This window comes from Poecilia reticulata, chromosome 1 (genome assembly GCF_904066995.2).
Source record: "Poecilia reticulata chromosome 1, P_reticulata-male-v2, whole genome shotgun sequence".
Classification (NCBI taxonomy): domain Eukaryota; kingdom Metazoa; phylum Chordata; class Actinopteri; order Cyprinodontiformes; family Poeciliidae; genus Poecilia; species Poecilia reticulata.
In genome coordinates this window covers 6,411,999-6,430,497 of record NC_088830.1, presented here as the reverse complement: position 1 = coordinate 6,430,497, position 18,499 = coordinate 6,411,999, and the positions used below count along the sequence as shown (strand labels likewise).

General features: G+C 38.1%; 1 protein-coding gene across 3 annotated transcripts; it reads left to right on the top strand.

Moving 5' to 3' along the window:
• Window positions 1-1,228: 1,228 nt before the first annotated feature.
• On the top strand, window positions 1,229-17,424 carry gtpbp1l (GTP binding protein 1, like). Of its 3 annotated transcripts, none has more exons than XM_008435214.2 (15): window positions 1,229-1,343; window positions 1,628-1,800; window positions 2,089-2,200; window positions 4,129-4,309; window positions 6,708-6,891; window positions 7,562-7,726; window positions 7,846-7,969; window positions 8,996-9,110; window positions 10,670-10,814; window positions 12,123-12,305; window positions 12,494-12,629; window positions 12,719-12,897; window positions 13,018-13,158; window positions 13,868-13,918; window positions 15,830-17,424. In XM_008435214.2, exons 2-15 carry the CDS (start codon window positions 1,630-1,632, stop codon window positions 15,941-15,943), a joined length of 2,001 nt encoding a protein of 666 aa, XP_008433436.2. In that variant the 5' UTR covers window positions 1,229-1,343; window positions 1,628-1,629; the 3' UTR covers window positions 15,944-17,424. The 3 variants fall into 3 exon arrangements, with proteins under 3 accessions (XP_008433436.2, XP_081454869.1, XP_008433519.2); XM_081598743.1 differs by having other exon boundaries at window positions 13,872-13,918; window positions 15,830-15,918; XM_008435297.2 differs by lacking the exon at window positions 13,868-13,918.
• The last annotated feature ends 1,075 nt before the right edge of the window (window positions 17,425-18,499 follow it).

Below are 18,499 nucleotides of genomic sequence, written 5' to 3'. Positions count from 1 at the left end.
TTATTGTTTCCCATAAACAAACCAGGAGCTAAGAAGAAAAAATATTATATAAAATATTATGTATATTTGTTACTGTGTTTGCGAATATTTTCTATTTTCATAATTTATTATTCTCATCTGATAAATTATGAAAATAATACAATTATAAATTAATAAAAATAAATTAATAAAATACTTGTGAAAGTTAATTATACCACGATATGTACATCTCCTATGAAGCCAAAAAATAAAAAAGTAAAATAAAACAATATCTATAAGGTGAAGTATAACTTGATAAGTTATAGAAAACATAAAATGTGATTAGCCGATCATTTAGCTAACTTGTCAAGCTGTCAACTTAAAATCAATTTCTTTTCATGTTGATTTTGTTCATATTTCAGGGACCTTTAATAAAAAATATGTCAGTGCAATAACCCTGATGACACAATGCTTTTTATGACTTGCACCATCTGGACCCCGTTCTCATTCCAAGCTTCACTCGGAAGCTGACAACCCTGGTTGGCCTTAGAACAACTTTAGTAGCAGTAAAAGGCAATAAAACGTAATATTTTATTGTCAGCGCGATGCTTTTGAATTGCACTGAAACGGAATTGTCCTTTAAAACTGGACAACGACCTTAATAATTTACACGATTTAATTTATTTAGTTATTGTTTATTGTCAGTATGGTACATCATTGTAACATGTACCATGTAGTACTGTCTACGTGTCATGAACTTGAGTTTTAGAGATATATAATTTTAGTTTCGAGGTGACGCCCACTGAAGTGGGCGCGGTTTGTGCCTCTTGATGCATTCATTGCATTCATTTGCTTCTAAATTGGCTAAATACTGAATGATTAATGTCCCCAAAACGAAACATTTTTTTTCAGATATTTCTAGGCTTAGTTCTTTGTTTTTCTAAAGGAGTTGTTGTGACATTTTTAACGTAAAGAATGCTAACTTTATTTGAAGAATCTTCAATTTTGAATTAAGTTGGAAGCTGCGTTTTTTTGATAGTAATTTCAACATCAAGACCATATATTTAGTCTTTAATTGATTTCAAAAATAATTAATGTAATATCTTCAAGTGACAATTAAAATGGGACTCATGTTACAAGGCGTTTATTCGAAGATATAAGCACGTGTTCATACGTTTAACGTTTATTAAAGAAGTGTAGGAGAAAATTTCTTCTTTCCGTGTTCCTCGAATGCAACATAGGCTACTTGTTTTATGACGTAATGAGATATAGCCAATCCCTTGCCTTTGCTTTTGTTGTGGGCGGGACAAACGTTGTGAGCCCAGAAATCGAAGCCAAACAGAGTAAACAACAAAGTTAGCTGATCTGCTAGCTTTTATTTACTGGTATGTTTTGAACTCATTGCCACATTAATGGCCCATTTTTGTAAATGTACAATTAAAAATATAAGAGCACTGACATGTGAAGGTTTATGTTCGTTTGTTTTGATCAAGTATAGAGTTGTTTTCTCACTTCCATGTTCGGCTTTTGGTTGGCGTTAGCTAGGTCTATGATACTCAGCCTAACTTTTGTGCTTACTTTTTGCTAACTTTTACTATTCATACCCAGTCAGGCATAGCTAAGGGTAAGATTATATAATTCTGATTATCTTAACGCTGTTTGCTTTTAGATATGGCATCAGCGGCGACATGTCCAGGCTCAACGCCACCAGAGTCCATAGTACCAGCTTGTATGTTCGCACCGGACCGGGGATGTGCTGATGATCCATCGTGTGGAGAAGACTTTGAGGACGGCGAAGGGACAAATGGGCAGTCTGTGGATTACCTAGACTTGAGCAAAAAGGTGGGCTCCGTTATAATCTTCGGGGGGGAGGAATTAAAGAAGCTTATATCTTAAAAATAAATAGCAGAGCAGTGATATTAAATCTTCACAATGCAGATGTTCCAAAAAAAAAAAAAAAACATGATTCGAAAGTGATTACTTTCAAGACATCCTTTCATCTGTTCAAACATTTAACTGTTGATATTGAATGAAATCATTAGGGAACAAGGGAACTTTTGAACCTAAAGAACAAAATGTTTTGTGTGTTTTGCTGATTAGATGTTTCTGTTGCTGTCTCTCATTTTTCAGCTGGTTCTTGTGAGCCCAACAGGAGAACAGTACGATTCATTATTGCGGCAGCTAAGAGAGCGGATAGAAGAGGGATGTGGAGAGACCATCTATGTGGTCGGGATGGGCTCAGGTAGTACGGATGAATTTATGAAGTTTCTATTTAAGTAAATAACAGCCACAGTTTCCTAACAGATATTACTATCTGTTAGGAAACTGATAGTAATATAAATCAGTTATAGTAATAACTGATTACTATCTGTTAGAGCAAACACACAGCTGGCATCAGTCAATAAAAACGAAAACATTTATGCAGATTTTTCTGTTGGTTATTGTAATTTTTTTGTTTATTTTCTTTCAACATTTTCTCTGTGGACTTTGGCTACATTTTAACCTATTTAATATCCAGCACATAGTTAGCTGACTCTAGGTGGCGTATTTAAACATTTGACCAAATCCTTTTTTGAAAAGAATTTAAAATGTGCTTTGAACAACTCCTCACTAAGAAATTATAAGAAAAGGTGAACACATGCAATGATTCGAGACTCTCAATCGAACCTAGGACAACCTCGTTGTCTACACACATGGTGTGTGTTCTCTACCAACTGACCCGCCCAGAGCCCCATTTTTATCACATTTTTAAAAGTGAACTGTAGTTAAAACTGTAGGTTTAATCATTTATGGACTAAAAGTGGTTTTCAATGTGTAGGTTGGAAAAAAAAATGTAATTAGATTTTTTGATATCTGACCTCCCAGTCACCAATCAGAGTCCATGAATGTAAAATTCTCTAATATCTAGTGATTGTAATTGGGGCGTCTCTACTACTTTTCTCAAATGTGAGCGTACAATGCAGCACGCGTTGTCGGGATTTACATAAATCAGCAAGTAAAAGTTATCTATATGCAAACATAGCAAAAGCCCCCGATTTGACAGTAACATGGTTAATCCGATCTGTTTGGTGTTTGGCTTTCACTCTAAAACTCCCTCTGTACCACACACACACACACACACACACACACACACACACACACACACACACACACCCACACACACACACACACACACACACACACACACGAGAGCCTTTTGTTGGCAGCCAGACTTCTTTTTGCCCGTTACAGCAGCATGCCTGACCTATGTGGCATTCTGGACGGGGGTGGGGGCGGGGCCTGTAGCGCGTATGTAAAAGGGTGTCGTTTGTCAGTGCTTTGCAGAGCGACTGCCTCTCGTTCAGGAAAACACATGTGGTTGTTCACGGCTCTTATTCTGCCCAGATGACCAGCTGACCTGAGTAAATGTCTTCGTCTCTCAGGGTATCGCAGCTTTTCTTGTCTGCAATTGGACAGCAGAACATCGCAGCTGCATAAAGCACGATGGAAGTTGATCCGACTCTTTCTTGGAAAAATGTTCTACTGAAGTGAATGCACCTCTTTAGTATCTACACTTTCAAAAACACACAATTTCACCAAGTGTTTTTAGTCGAGTTTATTGTGTAAATAAAGTAGTACACTTGAAGTAAGACAAAACTACCTTACAAGTAGCTGTACAGTTAGATTTAGGAGTTTTGTTTTAGCAAACAATTTCTTGATATTGATAAAATTGTACTAGTTGCTCTGAGAGATTATTTAACTTATAATAAGACTTTTTTCCCCTTGCACTTTTCCATAAATATTAAGGAATTATTGACTTACAACAAGCTCCTGCCATTCTGAAGAGTTACTTGTAAGTTATTTTTGACTTGTTTAAAGTGTACTGAGATATTTGCACAAGAAAATAAAACAAAAATACTTGGTAAAATTTTGTTTTTGCAACGTAAAAAAAAATACTGTGATTGTCTTTCTTTGTTTGAAGTAATACGCTATAATTAAGTCGTTTCAGGGGGTGGTTTAGGGTCACGGTAATTGAAGTTTTCAAATTTCTATTCTCACATCCCCATAAATCTTTTGTTCCACCGTTTTCTATGTTTTACGTCTTTCAGTTGAGCTCTGCCCTCTCTCACAGGACTGTCACTGCTTCAGTCCCGCTGTCCAGTAAGCGCCATCTCGTCGTTTTCTGTGCAGATGGAGGCGATTACGGTCTGGATGAGAAGGACATGGAGGCGTCAGTGGCCACGGTGCGGTCGCTGTGCGAGCAGATCGAGGCTGACCTGATCCTGCTGAGGGAGAGGACGGAAAGCGGCGGGAAGATTCGGGACTACCTCATCCGCCGGCGAGTCGGGGAGCAGGATTTCCTGGAAGTGAGGTATGAATTATTCTGGATTCCAGGAACAGGCCTAGTAATATAAATTGGTGATGAGGTCGAGGAAGATTCGTCCAGACGTTGTGAAGTTTGTTCTGAATGTGTTACTTTTTTCCATCTGCTACTGCAGACGAAAAGATTTTGTGAAATATTCATGACTTTGACACAGTTTCCTCCTGGGCCGGAGCCTTTTTGTGTTCAGTTTGGAGGTTTTCTTTGTGCTTTTGAGAGTTTTTGATGGGTTTCAGTGTGTCTGTGGCATTTAAACCATGTGAAGGAGAGTGCTGGGGAATCTGTGGCAGTCTCTCAGTGGAAGTTAACCTCTTACCTCGATGATGGTTGGGATTGGTGGAGTCATTTCATCTCAAAAGCAAAATGTTGGTCAACTCAAACTAATGAGCTGGTATGACGACCTTCATTCAACCGGATACGAGGCGGTTAGGTTGTTACTGCTTTATTTTTTCGAGCCACATAAAAGAAAATAATACATATTATACCCTTTAGTAGGTTAAAAAAAGGAACAAAGAAAATATACACCCACTTACACACAAAGAAATACAGTAATATATTTTATTTAGAAGAATGTATTTAGCTTGAAAAGGAGAGGGAAGAAGACAAACTTATTCACTCACATTGACATTTGGGTTGAAAAACTCACCGCAGCATAAAGGTTTCACATCAGTCTTTACAAATCGTTATTGATTAGTTATTTTTGTCTTTAAATATCTAAAATGTCACCAAACTGGTTATGTCACCTATCCTGTTTTACCTGCAGCTTCCTCTCAACCTTTTTCTCCATTACCTTCCTTTGTTCCTTTGTTTTACACCATTTTCTTTTTTTTTAAGCAGCAAAACCTGAAACTGCTGCTGCACGAGTTTCTTGATAGGTTGTTGCTAGGTAACCAACCTGTCAGGTTGCCACCAGCCTTGCTTAGCTCAAGGTTGAGCGGCTAAAGTCTTTCCTCTGCCTACATCCCCCAGAATTCTGTGCGGTTCTGAATCAGAATTCAGTGAATTGATTGAACATTCGATCACATGTACTATCTATTGATATAGATCATGTCTTTATTGTGATATATATTGTTATTGATTTATTGTCCAGTCTTAATTCACATTATTGTAATTGTAATGACAGGAATACTGACTACTGACCTGATGGAATACTCTACTAGATTTATTTTCAGATCTGTTTCGTCTCTTTCCTAAATGCCCACTCTCAGCTAATAACTCTTCCCTTAGATTGGCTGATATTTGAACATTGAGAAGTATAATAACTTTATCTTTTTTTTTTTTTACTTTTTATCTGATTATAGTTTGAGCAGATTTCCACTGCAGTAATATCAGCACATAAAACCTCTAATGGTTAATACGGTGGCACTAACAGATGAGGTTTTTACAGCACAAAGCCTGTTAGTAATGTAACAGGCTTTGTTACATTACCTGACTGCCAGCTGCTAGCTCTTGTTTCATTTTGATTTTCATTTTTTTCTTTTCTTGTTTTTATTCTTGTGCCCAAAAGAGAAAAGATATTGTTATTCAAGAAATTCATTCAATTTAGCCCATAGATGCTGTGTTAAAGGAGATGGTAATATGTGTTCATTCACATCCACTCACTGTTACAATGTCTTTGAAAAAAAAAGAGAATAAAGTCAGCTCAGGTTTATTTGTATAGCACATTTCAGCAACAACACAGTTCGAAGTGCTTTACACCATAAAAGTATAATAGTCACCAATTCTAAAATCAGCAGTAAATGTTACACTTTGTCAAATGCCGTCATCAAAATTTTTAAGCTAATGTACATCAAATATGTCAATCAAATTTCCAAACATTCGAAGACACTGTTGCAGTAATCAATTCGACTAAAGATGTACGAATTTTGCAGAGACACTAGTCCTCTAATCCTGGAAATGTTCCTCAGATGATAGAAGGCCGACTTTGTAACTGTCTTTGTGTGTCTCTTAAGGTTCAGGTCTAAGTCCATGACTCCCCTCAGATTTTGGGTCTGGTCACTAGTTTCTAGCTGTTCAGAGTCACCTGGTGACATTGTAATGTAGAGAATCATCTGTGAGTTATGGTAACTAATCTTACTTCTTATTGTTATAACCTGAGCTAATGGGAGCTTGTAGATATTAAATTAGGAGGGGACCAAGGATTGAACCTTGTGGTACCCCACATGTGATTAATGCCTGTTCCTGTGAAAAGTTACCTGTGGGCACAAAGAAGTCCCTGTTCTTTAGGTAAGCTTGGAACCAGTTGAGTACTGGACCAATAAATAAGTTAAGACTTCACACTTAGAGAGTTTATAAATGATCAAATATGTATACAATATAGCAGTAGACATTATCCAGAGCAAACATTTTAATGACTTACCCTTGGCTTTCTGTCAATTTGTCTCTATAGAGTTGCAGTTGTTGGCAATGTGGATGCTGGGAAGAGCACCCTGCTCGGTGTGCTGACCCATGGCGAGCTGGACAACGGCCGAGGCTTCGCCCGCCAGAAGCTCTTCAGGCACAAGCACGAAATGGAGAGTGGCAGGACCAGCAGCGTGGGCAACGACATCCTGGGCTTCGACCAGGAGGGTCAGGTGAGCCGTGGGAGAAGGACAGGCCTGACCTTTGGATCATTGGCATACTGTGGTTTTCACCAAAGCTATTAGTCAGGAGAATGGTACAAAATCCATCTATTGTTCTGTTCAACTACTATAAGGCTGTTGGAATGTGGGCATACTACGAAAAGATTTACATTTGTACAGATTTGATGAAAAGACGAGTTTGAAAATCCTCAGGAAGGTTGGCAACTGGTCGACATCAAGACTGAAGGAACTCCTGGGAGTTTCCTGAATTTACTGGTTGTGTTCTGCATGTGAGAAAAAACTTTTCTTTCTTCATTTGTTTGGACTACGGAATGGAGTTGGAAGACACACTTTCATTCATCCAAAAAACATCCATACCTAAGGGAGGGCAATATTGGCTAACGGTTTTATCTCAGTATTTGGACTGCGCATAAGAGATGTTCCCAAATGTACGAAAATACTGGTTATGATGGTCTCCTACCAAAATAAACTGAAGGCTGAAATTGAATCAAACAATTATTCAGCAATACACACACACACACACACATATATAGAAAGAGAGAGAAAGTGAGATATGTATATATAAAGAGCACCTTTGTTCCAACATATCCAATATAAAGAAATGTATTTAAAAAAATAAAAAGTTAATGTTTGTATCTTCTGTGTCCCTCTGTTACTTTAGGTGGTCAACAAGCCAGACAGCCACGGTGGAGGCTTGGACTGGACCAAGATCTGCGAGAAATCCTCAAAGGTCATCACTTTTATTGACCTGGCCGGCCATGAGAAGTACCTGAAAACCACCGTGTTTGGGATGACAGGCCACCTGCCAGACTTCTGCATGCTTATGGTGACTCTTGTGTTTCTGTTTTTTAATCATTTTTTAAACTTTTGCTATTGTTTTGAAAGAAAGTGGCAGTGCATCTTACCTCATTTTTGTTGTTGTTGTGGTTTCACATCTTTTCACAGGTGGGCAGCAACGCCGGCATAGTTGGCATGACGAAGGAGCATCTCGGCCTGGCGTTGGCCCTGAATGTGCCGGTGTTTGTAGTTGTTACAAAGATAGATATGTGTCCAGCTAACATCTTGCAAGGTAAGGAGACGCTGCAGGATGCATACATGATAAAGCTGGAGATGCAAGTTCCATTTTATGCACTTTTTGGTTAGATCCAGTGTTAAGAAAATGTCATTGTTATTGGTAAACGTCCATCAGGTTATCCATCGCCTTGCTTCCAGGAATACTTACGATTTAAAAGCTTTGTGTTCTTTGGAATCCCTGACATCACTGCTCAAGTCTAATGTAATTTGAAAAAAGAAATAACAATATTAATTGTTTTTGCCTTCAGTCCAGCTAAAAGAGGCTCATTTAGAGTCGCAACTGTTACATAACCCTTTGATAGAAGGCAGCTTTTAATTTTTGATGAAATATCTACTGAAATAAATGTGTTATTATTAAAAAACTAACATTTTTATTTCTTTTTTGAAGTTTTCAAATAAACAAAAATAAAACCTTGTGAAAAAGAGGATAAATACATTTTCTGCTGTAGGATGTTGATATTGTTGGAAAATAATAGTAATAAAAGAAAGAAGCAAATTTTCAAGCTGACAATAAAATAGATAAAATATATGTTGACGCTACTTTTGAAGTCAATGTTGTGGAATTTCAATGAAGTTATTCCATTAATAATGAATAGAAATATACATTTGTTAAAATTAAAGCTGTATTTAAAAATATCAACTTGAGCCTTTGTGGAAGTTGCGAAGAGCCAGTTGCGGTCCCAGAGCCGCAGGTTGCAGATCCCTGATCTATTTCTACGTTTCAAATTCTTCACGGCTTTTAAATGATTTCATAGTTTCATAATTAATTGTAATCAGCAGGTACAAAAATTACTCTAGAAGTAAACCAGCAAAAGGGAGGTTTCAACGTAACACAAAAGAGGTTTGTGTGAGAAAAATTACGGAATAGAAGCGTCAGGAATCTGAACCGTCTCAATGGATAACATGATGGCATCATTAAACCGCTTTCTGCTTCCTGGTCCTGAAGTCTGTTATTTTTAGTTTGTGATGTTTGCACACTTTGTAAAAACACTTGTTTTTATTTTCTTTTTTGTTGTGACAGAGACACTAAAATTACTACAAAGATTATTAAAGTCCCCAGGCTGCAGGAAAATACCGGTTCTGGTCCAGAACAAGGATGACGTTGTCGTCACCGCCTCCAACTTTAGTTCAGAGAGGTAAGCTTCCAGAGGAGTAATGATAATTACCCACCATTATTTGTTGTTTTTGTTTATGTATTTTGGATTTTTAAAATGTCTTCCAGTTCAAATGTCAAAGGTTTGTTAGAAATTAAACTTTATTGAACGTTGAGAAGGAGCACACTTGCATTGTTTTTCCATTATTTCAAAAATCGTCTCAATTGTTTATTGTAATAATAACTTCTGGGATGATTTATCGTCCAGAAAAACTTATGGTGACTGATCCACGTGTGCGGCTGACGATACTCACCCCACCGTTGCTAACTGAGCGACTTTGTCATGATGCTGGGTGACTTTTCAAACAAAACAAATCGGTATCGGTCAAATCGGAATCAGTAGGTCAGACTTTCTAAATACTGGTGACCGGCTTGAAAACGGCAGTCGGTGCGCCTCTAAAAACAACATAAACAAGAGCAGCGGTTGGCTCAACTTTAGTTTTCAAACCTTAACTCTCTGTGGTTTTTGAGTCCAGAATGTTTTCTTAAATGTTAAGAGTTAAATGGTTTTTTTTTTGTAAGAGAGAGAAATTCAAACTTTTTATTCAGCCAGCTGACTAGCAGTACACAGGATCATGAGTGCTATGCTGCGATCTGCGCTAGCAGGAGAAAACGCCTTGAACTGGGTAACCAGCACATGCCGTTAGCTGACTGATGTTGGTTGTTTAGCTTCCGTTGGAAAGCAATCTCTTGCCCGTGTCCTTTAATATTATATTAAATTCATATATTTTACTTATCTTTCTTTGAAAATGAGATGAAATGACAATGCATTATGGTCCACGACCAATTCAAATCGGGGTGTGCTTGGAGGAGGGGGCGGCTATTTACACAAACCCAGTTGGATGTAGCCAACTCTTCTATAAACTCACTTGAGTTAACCAGCTATGTTATTTAAAGAGGCAGTATTATACAAAATACTGAGTTTTTTTTTAGTTTTACATCACGTTATAATGTTATTCCCTCATCAATAAGATACCTGGATTCTTTCTTTGCTTTGATTCTTTCATGCATGTTTGAGAAACCCTTTAATCTCCCGTGGCAACCGTTCAGCTATGCTAAACGCCTGTGTGGACCTAGTCACTCCTCTCAGCTCCGGTTTCCAAGCTTCTGCCTCACAGAGCTCCCTGTGATTCCTCCACTCAGCTCCTTCAGACTAGCCAGCTGCAATTAGCCAACACCTGTTGAAACTGAGCATCTGCTGAGCTCATTATAGGAGCTGCTTCTCAGAGCAACACTGGTAAAAATGTTGTTAAAGGGTTAATAGAGGAGACATGTTGTGATGACTTCCTGGAGGCGGAGTTTCAGAAAGAGACAGAAGCCCAATTTCTAGCCATTAAATTACAAAGAAAGATGTATTTTGAGGCATATTTGATACTATGTAGCACTTTTATATCAACTTAAGCTAACATAGTTGTATGATTATGCTATAAAATGTGTGCCTGGCAAACAACCCCTTAAGTATTTTTCAACATAAACAGTGCTGCTAAATTAAATATAGATTTGTTTTCCCGTGCTCACCACTGAGCTTCTCATCTTTTTAAGGATGTGTCCCATTTTCCAAATCTCCAACGTGACGGGGGAGAACATGGACCTGCTGAAGATGTTCCTGAACCTGCTCTCCCCGAGGACCACTTTCAGCAACGACGAGCCCGCAGAGTTCCAAATTGACGACACGTACTCTGTACCGGTAAGGAATTCGCTGCCCGCTCGGCTGCACACTCGGCTGCCCGCTGTGAGAGGTTTTTAAAAGTTGGAAAAGTGATTTACAGCGAGGGGCCAGAGAGAGGTCCAAACATTAAAGTTGAACCAATTTAGAAACTCTGTTTTGACACTTTGTTGCCACAGGTGATTGCTGATGTCAGTTCTGATGTCTGCCACCCACAGTGTCATGTAGAAAACAAATAAAACTCTGAATTGCATGAATGCACTCTGTGTGTTTGTGCACAGGGTATTTTGTGTCTCTCTTTTTTTTTTTTAACCATCTAAGCAGAATTTAAAATCAAGAACATTCTGCTTGGGTGGGCAGAATTACAGTGTTATATGTTTTTAGAGAAATAAATCTATGTGAAGAAAGTGAAGCGTCCTCACTAACATGAACTGTACATTAATGTCCTTGTTAATAATAAAGGCTGATGTTTTTTTTGTAGAATCAATGCTTTCCAATAAGTATGAAACAATGAAAACAAGTATTTCATTTCCACATTCCAAGGCAAGTTAAAATATAAGATGAAATTTATTCATAGTTTTAGTGAAAGTATGGCTCCACCATTTCTTCTTTCAGAAATGGATTAAGGCATCGACGAATCAACAAGGATCCAAGTTTTGCTCGTATACATACTGTGCTTATTAAGTTTGCCTATTTTTAAGTTGTTGCCAATGGCAACCGTGACTTGAAGACGCTACGTTGGGGTGTTTTCACCTACAGATGAAGCAAGAAGTTTATATGGACTAAATAAAAAGAAGTTTATATGGACTAAATAAAAAGAAGTTTATATGGACTAAATAAAAAGACTCACCTTTTCTCTTGCTGTCTGAAGTGAAATCAGATGAAATCTTGTTTTAGGTTAGTTAGAATTACCAACATTATTTATATTTGCCTAATATGTAAATAATGAGAAAAAAAGTCTGATTTATTAATTAATGTCTTCAAAATTAGAAACTTCCATACATCTCCTCAGTATTTGGTGGCATCGTCTTTGATTTGGACTTTAAAAAGTATCATGTCTTAATTGTATGTAAACTATTTTCAATAAAAGTTTCATAAATCTTTAGCTATTTGAGCAAACCTCTTTTCAGTGCTACTCTCAGGTTTGATGGCCCTAGATTTTGAGGTTTATGAATGAAAAATTGCTGAGACTTCATTAAAAAAAAGTGCTAAATACTCCCTTTAGTTTAGCACCGACAAAGCTATGAAGCACTTAGCCAATCACGGTGTTCTGACGGTGACGAGGCCTGGTTCTGCTCCTGATCTTGTGTCGATCTTCTTCTTTGGCAGGGTGTGGGTACGGTGGTTTCTGGTACGACGCTGCGCGGATTGATACGACTCAATGACACGTTACTCTTAGGCCCAGACCCGCTCGGTATCTTCATCCCCATCGCAGTGAAGTCCATCCACCGCAAAAGGATGCCCGTCAGGGAGGTCCACGGTGGACAGACCGCATCCTTCGCTCTGAAGAAGGTCAGCAGGGAAACATTTAGACTTTTATCGAGGGGAGTCTATGAAATGTCACCTCTGAAAAAGTCATTTTGTAACGATTCTTAAGCTAGGTTTTAGAGTTTTTGTAGTTGTTCTGCACCAAAAATCATCTTTTCGTTTTATCTTTAGTGATATTTGGTTATGTTTCCACCCTCCATTCATGTCTTCAGATTAAAAGGTCGTCAATCAGGAAAGGAATGGTGATGGTCTCTCCAAAGCTAATGCCTCATGCTACCTGGGAGTTTGAGGCTGAGATCTTGGTGCTTCATCATCCAACCACAATATCTCCAAGGTACCAGGCCATGGGTGAGTTGAAGCATTATGGACACAAGCCTTTTCTCTTGCATAAAACCTGCTTATCCAAGTAAACGTGTTATTGACTTTCCATCTTGTAGTCCACTGTGGCAGCATCAGACAGACCGCCACTATCCTGACCATGAATAAAGACTGCCTAAGGACCGGGGACAAGGCTTCAGTCCATTTTCGCTTCATTAAGACACCCGAGTATTTGCACTGTGATCAGAAGCTCGTGTTCAGGGAAGGTCGCACCAAAGCTGTTGGCACTATCACCAAGGTAATGGGCCTCGTGGCTGTCCGTTTGTTTCAGTTTACACCAGTAAACAAAGTAGTCCCTGCACGTTAATATTAGCTACTCGTTTAGCAAATAGAACTAACTAACCAGTCGTGTTCCCAGCTCCTCCAGTCGGTGAGCACACAAGCTGCCAAAGCCCAGCAGGCCAAGTGTCAGGTCAGTAGGAAGTCTTCCAGAGAGGGAACGACAGGGAGTGAAGACACGGGGTCAACAGCACGACCGCTAAGTCCAACTCTGGCATCGGTGAGTCATCAGTCCCCGGCTTCAGCTGGGTGTTTTTATAGAAGGATACGAGCCAGACGGTCTCACACTACTTTACTTGCAAACATTTCTCAATAAGAAAGTTGGAGAAGCATGTTTTTTTTTTTGGTCATTTCGGTGTTAAAGAAAAACCTTCATATTAAAAGTACACTGATTTCCAACAAGTAATTTAGAGTTATGTTCCACAGAAAAATTACCGAATGTGAGAATCTGTGATTACTGAACCACCAAAAGACGGGGGTCCACTGAATCCTGAAAACAGTCGTCCTTTTTGTCAGTGACCACTTCCACTCAGAAGAGTATTGCTGTTGTTGTCACAGTTTATTTGCCTTGAACATTGTGTTTCAAGAAACATAAATTGACTGTTGATAGCTTTTCAAAAATTGCATTTGAAGCTTTTTTTGTGTGTGTGTTTTGACCTTTTCAAATCTTTCCTGCTAATTTGTTGTGCTTTCCTCTTTCTTCTACACTTCCTTCCCTCCCATCCTTCTTGGTTGGCATACATGTTTTGACCTCCTTTGGCCATCATTGTACTCTACATCTGTCTTCACTTACACATACCCTCCCTCATCATTACTCTGATTTCATTTCATTTTTTTTCCTCCCTTCATTTCTGCCACTCATTTTCTGTGCTTTAACTGCATCGTTGTCCTGCTCTTCTCACCCTCGCTGTCTTAACATGCTGCGTTAGACAGTGGCAGAGGAGGATGCTCTATGTAAAGATGACAACAAAGAAAACAAGGTAAAGACGGGGGCGGGCTCTGAAAGCAGTGACTTAAAGTGGTACACAGAAAAAGTGAACAAATCAACGAAAATACAGCATCAGGCAGTTCTCAAAAAATATTGAGACCACAAAGATGAAGGCAGAATAATATTCTTATATAAAAAAACCCAATAAACTAACTGTTTAATAAAAATGTTGAAGGCTAGTGACTGTTTCTTTAATCATTTTTGTTTCAATAAAAAAACCCCATAAAAACAAGTCATTTGTGATAAACACACCTTTTTTAAATGATAAATTAGACTTGCAGAGCACACATTTCTACATTACAACACTAAGGTTTTAATTTCTGCTATTAAAGCTGCAATATGTGACATTTATTTAATGTTACATACAAATGTGTAAAAAAAAAAAGTTTTTTTTACATATTTGTCAAAACTATAACATTAGAGATAATCTGTGGAAAAAATCAAGCTCCTCTGCCTTCTCACTATGCAAGTCTAATTTATCAATGATATGTTCTGCATCTTTCAGCAGTTTGTTTGTGGGTCGATGCTACTACCTGACCTGAATATCTGGACTCTGCTAATTAATAACAGTAGCAAAACGGAATTGGTTCTTAAAACTGTTTGTACATATCTATAAAATGTTTTAAATGTTGGATTGTTGTCTATGTACCTTTCCTTTTGAAAAGTAAAATCAGATATTTAACCTGAGCTTTAATTAAGCTGATATTTGCCTTTATTTTTTAAATAGCCACCATTAGCCACCTGAGCATGCCTAGTGGATTCCCCAAAGGAGCTCCTCTGTGAGCAACAAGGCATTGCTGTGTCTATGTTAATGGTAAAAGTGTGACACGACTAGACAGTACACCTTTTGTGTCAATCAAAGTGCCAACAGAACCCAGAGGACCGCCATCCTGTCTCTGCGTAGCTGGATTATTAGTGAGCCTTCAGACAGCAGTAGCTTAGTGAGTAATAAGTTTTGACTGACAACGGGTCCCCCGAGCGAGACGCTTCGTCTTTATCCGTACTGAGGAATCTTCCTCTTTAAGACACTGTGTCAGTTTCTTATATATTATATACATGAGCTAGCATATAGCAACTGGCTGCTACACCTCACACACAGCATCTGAGGTTAACACATTCTTTTTCATAGGCAGATTCCTCCCTTGAGAAGTGGAGAAATGCCACAGACCGCATACTGGAGTTTTTTCCCCCCTCCCCTAGACGCACACCTGTTTCTGTATCTAAACACACACTCTGCTGTCTTTTTCATGTTGCGTTCACAACCCACGCACAGTAACAGTTGGAGAGAAACTTGACGTCAGAAAGCTTGGTTACTCTTGACTCCAGCTGATGTTGTAGAGGACGCATGTCGTTCAGGAACAATATAATAACTTTGCATAGGCATAAAACAGAGAACTTAAAACATCATTTTAAACAGATAAGTAATTCTTCCTAAAGTAATGTATTAATTATTACAATTACCATTATGCAATGACATTTATTTATTGCTATTTTGACATTTACATCTAGATAGACTAAACACCATTGTAGCTTATTAAACAGAACATCCTATTTTTTTAAATTCTAATTTAAGCTGACATCTTTACTTTAAATATGCAGCACTTGATACTTATTTTTGGTATGAAAATTAATGCCAACTCCAACTGCAATCGTTATCATGAGCAGAACATACATCAACAGACGTTAGCAGGTTTAACATAGAAACTTTCTGGACTTCAAACACCCTGAATCAATTTAATCCCATACGTTTTTCTTGCTGTCATGATTTTCTCTTAACCTTTTTTTTTTTAAATCTTTTTTGAGATGTGGTCATAGCTTCCCAGAATTGCATTCTCCCATTAACACCAACCAGATTCCCCTGATTTCTCCTAACATCCAGCATGGTGTTGATGTCTGTCTGCAGCTGAAATCGGGAGGCGGAGGCCGTCGGCGAGGGGGTCACAGACATCGAGGGAAAGGTCAAAATACCGCAGCCATGTCTTCAACGATGCCCACAGGAGCAGCAGGCTCATCCTAAAGGCTGAAGCTTTCCTGCCTCATCATCCGGTTCTCCAAAAAACATTGGCTCCCCATCTGTTGTTTCTACAATAGAAGGTGGTGTCGAGTTAAAAACATGTTTGCATTTGTGCATTGCCATGTTCACCATATTTGTAATTCGTCAGAACTTCCACTAGAGGCATCAAATTTTTAATTTATTTTTTTTTGCCCAGCCTCCAGGCTGCAAAACGTTTCTTTTCTATGACTGTAAGCTGTCCTCGTCGTTCCTTTTGGATGGAACAAACGTAGCATCGCACAAGTACATTTGGGCAGGCACAACATTTTTGGTTGTTTGGAAGTCATTTTTGGTTTTTTCCGTTGCCTTGACGACGTGTGGATGGTTTGGCCGTAGATCTCTGACTCAATAAATGGAGCTGTTTTATTAGTTCACCCTATCAATGATGTTAGCTGGTTTTAACAAATCCCTGCTTAAGATGTTCTTGGTGTGAGAAAATAGTGTTAATTTTTGGCAATGTTATGGGAATTGAAAAGAAGATACCTGAAAATTGTAGCTTTTGTTGCATTTCAAATCGCATAACACGTTTGTAAATGAAGAAATGTCTCTAGATTTAAAAAAATTAATCTCGCTGAGGTTTGATCCTCTAATAGAAAAACCACTTTATCTGCTTTATCATTTCCTCAGTTTCTTTTGCAATTGAATAAGTTTAGTCCTTACAATGTTTGTTTCACTCTTATTTTTAAAGAAATGTTAACTAGATTCAAACTGATTGTTAGTTTTCGTTTTCCTGTAGTCTTTTATTTGATTATATTCCTTAAGATGTTTTTGGCACTAGTGGCCTCTATAAATAGACAGGAAGCTGGGTGGTTGGAGAAGGGGAAGACCAGAAATCGAACCCAGGATAACCATGTTGAGAACTGCAGCCATCCAGCTGTTATTGATCTATGATGATAACTCGTAGGTCCAGAAGTCTCACTGTAACAATACAACACACATCAGATGCCAAGGAAGAACATATTTAAGTCACTAAATCGTAGCTGCTCTTTTTTATTTTGGAGTCCACACAAATGAGCAAGAAGCAGCCATTTTCTGACTTCAGAAAGAGGATTTGTTAAATGGTGACATACAAGATGAAATGTTTCTCTTCAGTAATAGGATTTTGGTTTTATTGTATTTTCCTTTGCAGATTTTAAATCATAGACAAACCCTACTTTCTTTGCTTAGAAACCATAAAGACTCACTAGTTAAGTTAATTTTAGTGTCTTTGTGTCTACACATTTTGCCATTTTCTCCACATTGTTTCAAAAACAGTAAATGTGCAACCAGAACATTTTACATGCTACCCATATTTGACGGTGAACTGCATGAAATGAGTTTTCAAATCTTTTTGTGTCTATTTATATACAAAAATGGTGGTTGTGTAAAAGGGAAAAAAGCAGTTTAATTTAAGTGGTGCCATTTTTATGTAAACCCTTTAAAATAAATTTGCTATAGAAAACTGACTGTTTCATACTGTTAAATCAGTTATGTGATTTAATTTTTGAACAGTAAATCCAAACTATATTCAGATTCCTAGTGGTTAAAAAAATAATTTCTATATTTTCATTAAGAAAATGAAGAACTAAAAAGCCTATTACACTGATGTACTTTGTAAAAATATGTTTGAGTTTTCATTGTTAATAATCTTACTGATGATCTTTAACAATATAACTGATTGCTTTTAAAACACCAGAGCAAAGTTGAAACTGTGTAATACTGATTATCTTTTGACCCAGATTTGGTTGCTCTCAATCCTCTTTTTCAAGGAATACCGTCATATTAAAAATTACGGTTTCAAAACCACTGAAATTTTCCGTCATACCGTTCCTATGGTATGACGGGACAAGCGTGTTTTTATTTATTTATTTAATGTCTGGTCAAAGATAAAGTGCGGATCAAATTCCTCCGGTCTCTGCAGTACCATGAGTCCTGCCCTCGCGCTCCCCTGCTAGCTACTAGCTTTGCAAATCCCGCCGAATCCTCCCGCGCGCACCCTGTCTCAAAGAATAAAGTCTGCTATATGAAATTGCCGTTAATTAGACAAATGGCAACTTGGAGGGAGATCGTTGCCCTTTGTGCAAAACCGCTTAAAGATAGTGGCAACCAGAGGAGGGGACACAACTCACTGCGGCGTCTTGCTAAATTCAACAAGGTAAGCTAAAGTTTACGCTGTCTCGAAATTAACCGCAGTGAAGTTAGTTTCAAGTTGGATATTCGATATTCGAGCTCCGGGGAGTAGCGGCGTTTAGCTAAAGGTTGATACGATTTATGAACGCTAATGTCGGCCGGCGGTTCTCCACCGCTCCCGGCCGCAGCACCCGAAGGTTCACTTAGGGACTGTCAACAAATTACCGAACCAAACCTTCCTGTCAAAGAATGTTAATAAATGCCTTGAATTGTAACACAATAACTAATTGAAAGTGCTATTTCATGCTTTTACATGAGACTCAATATCATCTATTAAATTTTAAAGTCATACAATATTTCAATTATTTTAATATTAAATAATAGAATGTTCTCTTCAATAGCTTCCAGGTC

Coding starts and splice junctions, on each gene's coding strand:
- gtpbp1l (XM_008435214.2), top strand. CDS start 1,630: ATGGCATCAGCGGCGACATGTCCAGGCTCAACGCCACCAGAGTCCATA. Junction 9,111..10,669: donor TCCAACTTTAGTTCAGAGAG/GTAAGCTTCCAG, acceptor CATCTTTTTAAG/GATGTGTCCCATTTTCCAAA. Junction 12,630..12,718: donor TCCAAGGTACCAGGCCATGG/GTGAGTTGAAGC, acceptor TCCATCTTGTAG/TCCACTGTGGCAGCATCAGA.